Source organism: Python bivittatus, unplaced genomic scaffold (assembly GCF_059951505.1).
Source record: "Python bivittatus isolate LINGU-HERP-01145 unplaced genomic scaffold, Pbiv_v1 ctg000700_np1212, whole genome shotgun sequence".
Taxonomy (NCBI): Eukaryota; Metazoa; Chordata; class Lepidosauria; order Squamata; family Pythonidae; genus Python; species Python bivittatus.
In genome coordinates, this window is record NW_028277098.1 from 59,875,695 (window position 1) to 59,887,323 (window position 11,629).

Consider the following 11,629-nt stretch of genomic DNA (forward strand, 5'->3'; position numbering starts at 1 on the left):
TCTTCGTAGCGACGCATGCTCATATATTCTATGGATCCAAGATGGCAGACCCGGGGACCGGTGGTTCTAGTACCTTCAGCACGGTAAGGGTGGATCCCGGCAAATGTTTTCTTTTTGTGGTACATCCAATACGTTAAACAAGTTGCAGTCGTGTGACCGAGTAGCCGCCTCGGGCTCAGCTCGCAGCGTCTCGGTTGGGACGGTGCGAGGTCCCGAGCGGAGGGAATTTCTGTTCTGCACCGGAGAATCTCTAGAGGCGGGCGGTTTACGATTTGCGGGATCCTTTGATTCTGATTGGCTTCGGAAACTGCCTATCCACCTTTCAAACGATTCCGAATTGAGGGACGGAATTAAGTTGTTCTTCGGGAGGTCTCCTTAGTGTCTGCACAACGTGTGATAATCGCCTGGCATGTACGACGGTATCACAAATGTGCACACAGGCATCTGAAATCGGGCACAAGCACGCATAGGAGGCCAAGACTTAAAATGCATACCTTTCCTTTCCTTTCCCCCTCTTATTTTGCTAGCTCTTTACACAAGCGTTATCCACCTGGTGCCTTCCCGATGTGTTTGACTAGTTCTCATCATCGCAACAAGCATAGTTGAGAGCAATTGGAGGTGTAGTTCAACAGATCAGGAAGGTACCAGGTTGGAGAAGATTCTCAGTTTGCAACAGTTCTTTTATTCCCCAAACTGAGGACTGATCCTCCCTTTCAGCAGAAATTCTGCTAGATGTAATGCTTGACCTGCAGTAATGTAAGCTCTGCCCCTTTTGGACATGTGTGAAACATCATGGTGCATGTACAAAAGGGTGAAATTTAGAATTAGTGTAGGTATCTTTGCTGTTCCTTTTGGTACATCCTGAAAAGAACCATACATTTTCTTCAGATTGCATAGTAGCCATATGAGTTTAGGAAAGTACAGGGTGCAGCAAAAGTCAGACCCTGTAGGCCAGTCACAATATATTTTATTTTTATTGTTTTCAGAGAAAATTACTCTATTTAGCAATGTTCAAAGGTCATGCATCAAATGAGTAAGGAAGTGTTTAGAAGAAAATGACAACCAATTCAAAAAATGATTGTAAATTGTATAAGAAGTTGTCTATGTGGCCTGACTTTTGGTACACCCTATATGTATCAGCATTTAGGAGGTGGTAGAAGAGTGGTGACATATGGTCGCAAACCCTGCCAAATATCTCTAAGCTCAAAACAAGTATTTTGCTGAGCCTGCAAGGCTACCATGTAAGATCAGAAAAAGCTGCAGCTCCAACAGGTACAAAGAAGGTGTCCACGCTAGGTCCGAAGGACCTCTCATTTCTTTGGATCTGAATACTGTACATTCCCAATGTGTTCCCTTGCAACTTTTTTTTAAGTGTACCCTCCATTCTAGAATGAGAGCCATCAGCAGAGTTGTCATAGTGCTGACTTCTAGTGACTAAACTGCATGGGTATTTCCATTACCTTCTAGAGTAATAGATCACCTGAATCTGGTATGAGAAGAGGGGAAAAAAATGATGCTTATTGTAGCAATGTGTTACGGTTCTTATTTCAGGTTCATGTATGAGGAAGAGAGGGGCATTTATCAGGGTGACTGTTGCCTTCTCTAGTGATTTGATGATATCTCATTCAGTAGTCATCCAATGAGTACCTTGCTCAGTCGTGTTAATACTTGGTAATTATGGAGAACCATAAAAACATGGCTCTTCAGAAAGGCATAAGTAAGATCCTGCTATCTCCAAATGGTACATTGGATTGATAGTTTGTAATTCATTGATTTTTGTTTTTAATCTTACATTAATACTGTGAGCAGTTCAGAATCTCTGATATTGGAGTGGTGTATAAGTTATATAAACAAACAAAGTTTGCAGCTATAGTCACTGAAAATCCTGTTAAAATTGGGTTGTGAGAGAATGGCTGGGTTTTCACATCAAAAGGAGTCTGGGAGCACCTATTCTGACTAACAGCAGCTCATGAAAGTGTATGCCTTTTAATAAAATGTTAGTTAGAAAAGGTGCTCCCAGACTCCTGATTTTTTGCCACTCGGATTAACACATCATCTCTTACAGTAGGTTTTCACATATAGCACTAAACCATAATTGGCTTTGCAGGAGGATAGGGTTAATAGGATGTGTAAATACACCCATGATGGCTTAATATTATGTGCAAGTTAATCCATTATGTCTTATTCAGCAAATCATAGTGAAAAATCCTACTTTAGTGTGATATACTGGACTATTGTAGGCCAAGGATCTCTTTGGTTAATACTAAAAGTCACTCAATAGTTACTGTTGTTATATTTTTTGTGTGCTTGCTTCATTCACCCTGTTCTCTTTCAACAGCGATCAGGTAGTAAACATTCTACAACCCCAGCAGATAATTACTATCTGGCTCGAAGAAGGACTCTCCAGGTGGTGGTTAGTTCATTGTTAACAGAAGCTGGATTTGAGAGTGCTGAGAAAGCTGCTGTGGAAACCATGACAGAGATGCTTCAGAGCTGTGAGTATTCCCAATTATGCAATAGTGGCTTAAATGATAACGTTTTCCTGTATGAAATCCATTAGTGTTTGAGAAAACAATCACCCAAAATTTAGTGAATAACAAACACAGGCACTTCCACTCTCTGTAGTTCTGCTTATTTTGTATAATATTTTTTCTTAAAAATTACATTATACAGATAAAACTAATACAAACTACAAAAGAGAAAAAAGAAAAAAAATTAAAAAATTAAAAAAGAAAAGAAAAAGAAGTAACTTCCCTCTTCTTTCCAGCAAGTATATACAACAACTTATCACCATCCTTTAAAATACAGCAATCTCTTCACCCCAATCCTCATCTTCCAGCCTAATCAGCAAAAATCGATTAAGGGTTACCAGAAGTAACCACATCTTTATTAAACTTAATCTAATAAGCCCACAACATTTCCTTCCTTTAATTTATATCTCCTTTTCTTTTCTTAAACAAATCCCCCAATTCTCATTAATCAAATAGAATCAATAAAAACCCAATAAAAGTACCAGAAATAGTAACATAACTATTATAAACTTTATCAGATAAATTTAAAATACAAGAAGTAATCCCATAGAGCATTTTATCATTAAAACAAAGCCTAAAAACATCATTTTCCTTAGTTAGAAAAAGAGTAAAAAGTTGCCAGAAATAGAATTCTCATTCATAAAAGCAAAAAGTTAAAACATCTTCCAGTCCTAATTTAAAAAATCCATTAAAAATTGCCCAAAATAACAATGCCCTTTCTATTCTAACCTTAATCAAATAAGTTCACTTTATATTTTTTCTCCTTATTCCCAAAAATGTCAAGCCCCTTCATGTAGTACCCTGTAACAGTTCCCTTTTGTAAATCCAATATAAAAAGGTTGTATAAGCCATTCTTCTGGGCTATTATTCACAAGTTCTTTTTGATTATTAAAACATCAGTCGGCTTTATTTGTAGGTTCAGTTTGTCTTGTTCCATATCCTTTTTTCCATACTTTTTCCATATCATCTTTAAGTCCACATTTAAGTCAATTTCATTCTTGTCCAGTGGAACTTGTTTCTCTTCCACAACATCATCTAATCTTTCAATAATAGAAATCTTTAAAAGAATCTTCTGAATCATTTTTTCATGCACCATTCTCCATGCATCCATTATTTTATTTGCTTCTGGTGTCCTCTAGCGTCCAATCTTCAAAACAACCGATCACCTTGTTTTTATTCCAAAGAATGTAAACATCCACAGTTTCCCATGGGAAGGATTTTATAATTAATTTGCATCTTTTATTCCAAATTCCTATGGACCCTTAGTCCATTTTTAACTTTCCAAAATCAACACTCTTACCACCCTCTTGCTGTAATCCAAAAAATAATGTTTTTCCAATCCTTAAAATCATATTTGAAACTTCTTTCACTAAGGAGAAGATGATTCACCCAGTCAATACAGTAGAAACTTGCCAATCTGAAGGGTCTTAATATTTCCAAAGCAATAAAAAGATAATCCAGAAAGTGATTAAGAGATGAGGCTTGGTCAAGCTTTTTGTTCTTAAAAGGCTGCATTATAAGTATGAGCTTAGATGGTATTTTCCATTGACTCCCAGCCACTCAACTCATAAACCAACCACAAAACCATGATTTCTGTGGTCTATTTATGAGGAGCGGCTGTCCAGAGTACATGTGGGTTATTTCAGCGATTTCTCCTTTCTCCGGAGAGATTTCGCCAGTCCGGATCTAGCATCCAGCCGCAATTTTCCTCGTAAATGCTTTCCCGCTGCAAGCAGGACATCAGCTCGCCGTGGTGCTCATCAGAAGTTTCTGTAGTTCTGTTTATTTTGGAGTGTCTTGAAAGGAAAGGATTCAGCAGTGTTGGCTACATCTTCAGTGATGTTGCAAAAATAGGAGCACAGTTCTGCATAGGAAGGCAGACAAGGCATATGAGAAGACTGAGCAGTCTTCCTGCTCCATCTTGTGGGAAGCCCAACTTCAGTTATTTTCTCTGCCAGAACTTACTTTGAAAAACTTGAATTCTTTGGTCAATTTCTTGACGTTCTTATTTAAAGGAAGGAAACAGCTGTGGTCTTCTTTTGTCTCATAGATCCCTCAGGAAAATAAACTGAAGCACCTGGTTGTTCACACTTCTGTTTGTTGGTGGCAAATGGATACCGGGCATTTGATCTTCTCCTTACAAATGTTCAGTGTATATATTTTTGGGAATTTGTAATAGTAGGAAGTGTTTCTGCCATTTAATAACTTAAACTGTTGTAGACTTGTTGGATCAGAATGTAGAACAGAGTTTCTTTATTTGTGCTACTATTTTTATAGAACAATTATCTTTGTTATTATGATGAACAAAAATACTTATTATGAATAATCATGGAATCCATAGCTTGCCTTACATTTCTGTGAGAGCATAAGAACATCTCTGATACGTATCACACCAAAAGGTTATCTAGCCAACATTCTGTTTCCTATTCAGACAACTAGATAGCCTGCTAACTGAAGCTGACTCCTACTGTGGTTCCTTAGTAGCTAGTATTTTGAAGCTTCCTGCCTTCGATTGTAGAAATGATATATAACCATTATGATTAGCATCTATTGATTACCTCTTCCTCCATGAATTTGTTCAAGCTGCTTTGAAAGTTTCCCAAACTGGTGGAATCATTAAATTTTTTTAGACATATGTTCTAGTATTGTATTTAATAACAGACCGTGTATAAAGTACTTCCTTTTGTCTGTCAGATGGTATACAAATTTAACTAATAATAATAACGTTAATAATTTTGGTTATTCCTCTGTACCTTTCCCAAGTCTACAGTGTGCTTTCTAAGTGCAGTAACCAGACAGATATTCAATATTCCAAGTACAGCTGCACCATAAATGTGTATAGAAACACTGTGAAATAGTTTTATATCTGATCTTTTTTGAAATTGTAGTTAAGATACAATTTATTTCACAACTGCTGCATACTGAATCAATCTTTGCTGTGTTAGTGTTTTCATATTGACTATGATTGTAAGTTTCTGTTCCTAGTTAGTTACATCCAGGTCAGATTGTGTGTGTGTGTGTGTGTACACGCACACATACACATACATAAAGTTAGGAATCCTTTCACTTTACAGTGAACCATATTTTATGTTTGCCTATTCATGCTAACATCCATTTTTGTTTAAAGTCTAGTTTGTTTGGCAGTTCCTGAAACGTAAAAATGAACCTCTTTGGTCAGCCTTTCTTCTTTTGTGTTTTCTTTAAGGACATATCTTACAAAGCAGCAAGACATTCATGTTCCAAAGTACTATGAACAGGGACATTAGAATACAGCAGAATATAGCAGTTCTATCCATATCCCTCTTGCTTGGCAATCTAAACACTGGGGAGGGTTGATGGCTTTTCAGAGATTCAGTTTCCTTAATTCAGAATTGGGCTGATGTTGAGCATGTAAGTGACTCTAGGTTTCAAACATACTGTAAGTACTGTGGTGATTTCTCTTTTGTCAGATATTTCGGAAATTGGGAGGAGTGCCAAGTCTTTTTGTGAACATACTGCAAGGACTCAGCCAACCCTTTCAGATATTGTTGTCACCTTAGTTGAAATGGGTAAGTGCCAAGACGGTGGGTTTATTTTCACGTTCTTGTGCTGTAGATGCAGGGTAGATGTGTAACTATGGCAATTGATATGGCTTACCTACAAAGGATATACAGTTGGTTTCTTCAAAATGAATCCTAGGTCCACTGGATCAAATCATGAAGATTAGCAACCAGAGGATTTTGGGGAAGTTTGGGGTGCCTTCACTCAGGGGTCTTTGAGTCCCCCTCTAAAGACATCCTAGTCCACCCATTCCTCCTCTTTTTTCTGAGCAGGATAGCTGAATTATGCTCATGTGGGGTTTTGGAGACAGAAAGTATGTCTTGCAATGCCCTTTATAAAATTCAATGTAAATGCTTATGTAGTAATATTCAGTATGAAATAAGTTGTCTTACAGATATTTTTCTGTGATCTGACAAAAGTGAGAAGAAGCACCTGAGTGCAGATAATCTGCACATCACTGTTTCAGAGCAGCTGAAGACAACATAAGTCTTTTTTTTGGTTTGGTTTTGTTTTCAGGCAGATCCTATTTTGTGATTGACTTTATACATGTATATTTGTTTGTATGTGATTGACTGCATTCTTAGGGGATCCATACCTACTTGTCAGAACAGATCGATGTACAGTGGTACCTCTAGTTACGAACTTAATCCGTTCCATGACTCTGGTTGCAACTCGAGTTGGTCGCAACTTGAGGTAAATTTTCCCATAAGGTTCAATGTAAATACGGTTAATCCGTTCCACCCTCCGAATTTGGTCGCACCACAAGGCAAATTTCCCCAAAAGGTTCAGTGTAAATACATACGGTTAAACAGTTCTGAAACATATGCATTTTATTTTTAAACCACAAAAACATGAAAATAGTCGAGATGGTTGACTTCGCCATCTTGTACTCCAAGGCCAGATCAGTCACACGAATACCACGATCGTGCTTTTCTATAATGTCCTTCTTAAGTTCGATCGTCACTTTTTTCTTCAAAACCTTATTCTTGCCAAGCCTGCTCTGCATTTTCTTTGGAGCCATGCTGACAAGCACACCAAACACCTTCCAAACGCCACAAAACACACCACAAGCCTCACCGAACGTCTCCTTGCTACCGCGATCTCGCCCACAGGAAGCCGCGACTGCGTGGCAGCAGGGAAAATGGCCGCGGATCCGGTTCGTAACTCAAGGCGGAGTTCGCAACTCGAGGTAAATTTTTGGGGCCGGAGCTGGTCGTATCTCGAAAAATTCATAAGGAGGGGCGTTCGTAACTCGAGGTACCACTGTATTTGGAGCCATGCGTATCTTTTCTTGTTCTACTATCCTGTGTCCTCTACCTCCTGTGGAACAATGTTTCCTGACCGGACAACTTCCAAATACATGGACTTCAGTTCCCAGAATTACCCAACCAGCACATCCATTGCTGAGAATCCTGGGAGTTGAAGTCCACAAATCTGGAAGTTGCCCAGCTTGGAAAATACTGTTATAGAATCAAGGAGGAGAGATTGAATATTGCTGTATTTTCCCCCAGTCCAACTAGTGTGTCAGGATTTCATTAATGGATTAATTTCAAATGCATTCTGGATCTGGCTTGCTAAAATGCTTTTTCTTTTTGTGTATTTCAGGCTTCAATGTGGAAACACTCCCTGCATATGCTAAACGTTCCCAGCGGATGGTGATCACTGCACGTATGTGAGAAGTTGTCTAGTATGCTGTTATTTCTTTGTGTATTTCTGAAGAAGTATAGTATATTAGTTAAAAAGTATGCTTAGGTGATTTAAGATTGTGCTGGGTTAATATCTCTTTAATATGGTATTGTATTATTGGGGTAAGAATAATTTCTACAGCAGGCATATACTTTGAAGAAACATTTCATTATTTACCTTTTTTCTGTTTGGAAGTCTTCTTTCCATGGAATCATCCTTATTAGCTATTTACTCAGAATGAAAGGTTAGCTAACCTGCCTTATGTCTGTGGTACATTATATGGCTTTTCAAGCTGTTGCGTTAACAATATTTTATTAAGATTTTTTGTGGTGTTCTTCAGCAGTACCTATCTACAGTTTTAAGCAGATTTATTGGCAGTCAAACTTCTGTTGAAACCAGTGGTTGAAGGGTATTCTGCCAGACCTTTAAGAATCTGTCACTGAAATCAGTGTGTCCATGTCTGGGAACTATTTTTGCTGGTTCAGAGCTGGTAACAGAGGAGGGATCCAAAACTGGGCTGCAACAGAACAGAAGGGATTTGGTTTTCTGGGATTTAAACTGATCCAATTTCTAGAATATCCCACGTTAGGAGCCATTACCAGGAAAAACCATTGAAGTAGAAGGTATATTTCCATGGACCTCTCTGAAGCTTTTGTGGTGGGTGTGCGTCATCCACTGGCAGAGCTTTTCTCCTCTGCTTAGGAGGCAGCTGTGCCCCATGCTGATCATCTGCCATGGTCATTTGAGGAACTTAGGATGGCGCCATTGATCCCTGAATCCATGTACAGGTTGTATACGGTTCATATTGGCCATTTCCTTGTTCCTTGTTATTGAACTTGAGAAGACAGAAAAAAGTACATGATGGCACTGGATTGGTGATCTGATGTATATGGAAAAGAGGAAGACAGTTTAGCGTAGAATTTTCTGTGGTTTTGAAGGATTCAGATTAGTTAGCATGTGATATTTCAGGATTGGTCTGTGTTAAATCTTTTGATTTTTTTTTTCATATTCTGCTGCCTGAAGGGTGCTCTGTTTTATTCCATTTGTCTAAACAAGTTTGTTGAATTAGTTTGCAGAGCCAATGCATTATCTCTCTTTTCAGCTTGACTTAGAAGCTTTGTGATAGAAGTTGTCATTACCGAATTTCCATTTTCAATTGCAGCGCCTGTAACAAATCAGCCTGTGACCCCAAAAGCCCTGACAGCTGGACAGAACAAACCTCATCCTTCTCACATCCCTAGCCATTTCCCAGAGTTTCCGGACCCTCATACTTATATCAAAACACCAGTAAGTCTTACATAAAACAGTCTTAAAGTATTGTTTAAAAATACTATAAAAGGACACAGGATTATGTGCAGTAGAAATTGCCTGGAGCGTTAAATGTATGGTTGTATATTTCAGCCTCCTAGAATAACGGCAGCATTTTCCTTCTACTATTGTTTCTTTTTTGCTATTTTTGGAAAAAGTACTATGAATAAAAAGCTTTGATTCTCCAGTAGATGTTCATGAGCGGCTGGCTGTTTTGCCCTCAGTGAGTGTGAGGAATGCAAGTGAGAAATTAATGCACAGACATTATTTCTGCTTTCCCTTCCTTTGCCTACAGACCTATCGGGAACCTGTATTGGATTATCAGATCTTACGAGAAAAAGCTGCTTCACAGAGACGAGATGTTGAAAGAGCTTTGACCCGCTTCATGGCAAAAACTGGAGAGACACAGAGCCTTTTCAAAGATGATGTCAGCACTTTTCCTTGTAAGAAGTGTCTAAGCGGCAATTGCGGGGAGAATACGTTGTTTCAATAGGATGCTTAGTGCTTAGAATCAAGGGCAGGTAACTTTTTTGCAGCTGAGAGCCATCTGTAGACGTTGTTGAGATGATGATGCTAGTGGAGGTAGTGGGGGCTAACATTTTCAGAAGGTTTTCTTTTGTGCATGTTTTTGAGGCATATGTGTTATTTTTTAAAAATGTAAAATAGGTCTTTTAAGCCTAGTGGAGCAAATTTGGTCTAGAGCAGTGTTTTTCAATCTTGGCAACTTTAAGATGTGTGGACTTTAGCTCCCAGAATTCCCCAGCCAACAAGGGAATTCTGGGAGCTGAAGTCCACACATCTTAAAATGACTGAGGTTGAGAAACACTGGTCTAGAGGTTAAGGTGCTGGACCAGGAGGGGGAAACCTGAGTTCCAGTCCTGCCCTTGGCATGGAAGCCAGCTGGCTGATTTGGGGCCAGTCACTTAAAACAACTCTGATCTGAGATTGATCAAACCCAGTAGCCTATCAAACGAAAGCTGTGGAAGATGCTCTAAAAGCAATATAGGAACAGGAATACAATAATATTAATAAGAATTTATCCTGCAATAAACTGCCCTGTCTATATTTAGCAGCCTTTGTAGATGAATCAGGATTTGAACTTGGGTTGTCTTGATTATTCCACTGATACCAAAGAAAAACATTTGCAAATCGTTTTGGATATAGTAATAAACGTAATATTTTTAGTACTTTTATCATAACTTTAGTTTAATTTGCCAAGTCATTCTGTTTTCTGGGCTTTAATTTCCAAAAAAACAAAACAAAACACAACTCTCAGCTTTATAAGATAGTATTAGAACTATCTTGGTAGGAAATATAAAATTCACATGGAGGCATTTTTGACACATTGCAAGAAAGAACATGAAATAACTTTTGAATATTGAGTACACCTCCACATATGAAAATGACACTAATCCTATTTAGATTTCAGGTCACAGATATGAGAATAGTTTAGGCCAGGACTTGGAATTTTTTGGACTTAAGCCCTGTCTTCAGCAGCCAGCAGAGCCAATTGTAAGGAATTATGGCAGTTGTAATTTAAATCTGGCAGGGGATAATCATGGTGCCTATTCCTTGGTTTAGTCACAAATGAAAGTAATGTTTTCCTCTTCTGTAAAACAGCTTGGGATGTTGACTAAAAGTATTAAGTGTTAGCTAATAATATTTTAAGAGTAATGTCATTTAATTTAATTCATTTAATTTATTCAGTTAGGCAGCGCCTGACTCCAAACAACTTTGGGCAGCTCATCTCATGTCCTTGGCCATTTATAACTTCTGGATAGAGATCAGAATGGTTTCTCTCTAAATCATGGTTTTAGGTTTACTTTTTTTTTTGGTTCTCTCCTGCCATTTTCTCAGGCTCTACTCTTACTCACTTATCTCTGAATACTGCTGCTATGCATGTATACATTTCCTAAAAATAACTGCACCTCTGGGGTCCTGGCACTTGTTTCTGAATAACTTCCTTTGAAAGATTAGCACGTAGCTCAACGTAGCTTAGTTGCCACTATGCCACTTCCTGCTTGCTAGAGAGGGATATCTTTAAATTGAAGCTGCTGACTGATTAAACATCTATTACTAAAAAAATTGCAGTATATTTCTTCACAAATCCTGAAGGTTGTATGGTAGTAAATAATCTAGAATAATCTGCTACTTTCTTTGTAAAGTCAACTTTCCTCCAATGTTTCTTATATTTTAGGCTGATTATCTGAAAGGAGAATCTGGCATTTCTTTTTTTTTGTTGTTGTTTCTTTGGTCTCTAAAATCATGACTTTTTCCTTCTTTATCTTCAGTGATAGCTGCCAGGCCATTTGCAATACCCTACCTGACAGCTCTGCTTCCTTCTGAGTTGGAGATGCAACAGATGGAAGAGACTGATTCGTCTGAACAAGATGACCAGACAGACACAGAGAACCTCACTCTACACATGAGCATGGTAGAACTCAAGATATTTTGCTTAATTCAGTGTAGTATAAGCTCTAGATTTCTGGAAATTCTGTACTGAACATCCACCCTATGTGTAAATGAAATCTTGCAGCTGGAAAATGTGGGAAAAGTCCAAAGTA

General features: G+C 38.3%; 1 protein-coding gene across 1 annotated transcript in view; it reads left to right on the forward strand.

The window, feature by feature from the left end:
• The window catches only part of TAF8 (TATA-box binding protein associated factor 8), a 17,941-nt gene continuing 6,312 nt past the window's right edge, over window positions 1–11,629 (forward strand). The window contains exons 1-7 of the mRNA XM_007426394.4: window positions 1–83; window positions 2,339–2,495; window positions 5,981–6,079; window positions 7,677–7,739; window positions 8,920–9,044; window positions 9,361–9,508; window positions 11,357–11,499. Of these exons, the coding sequence (XP_007426456.2) occupies window positions 42–83; window positions 2,339–2,495; window positions 5,981–6,079; window positions 7,677–7,739; window positions 8,920–9,044; window positions 9,361–9,508; window positions 11,357–11,499 (777 nt within the window). The 5' untranslated portion in view covers window positions 1–41. The remainder of the gene's footprint in view (window positions 84–2,338; window positions 2,496–5,980; window positions 6,080–7,676; window positions 7,740–8,919; window positions 9,045–9,360; window positions 9,509–11,356; window positions 11,500–11,629) is intronic.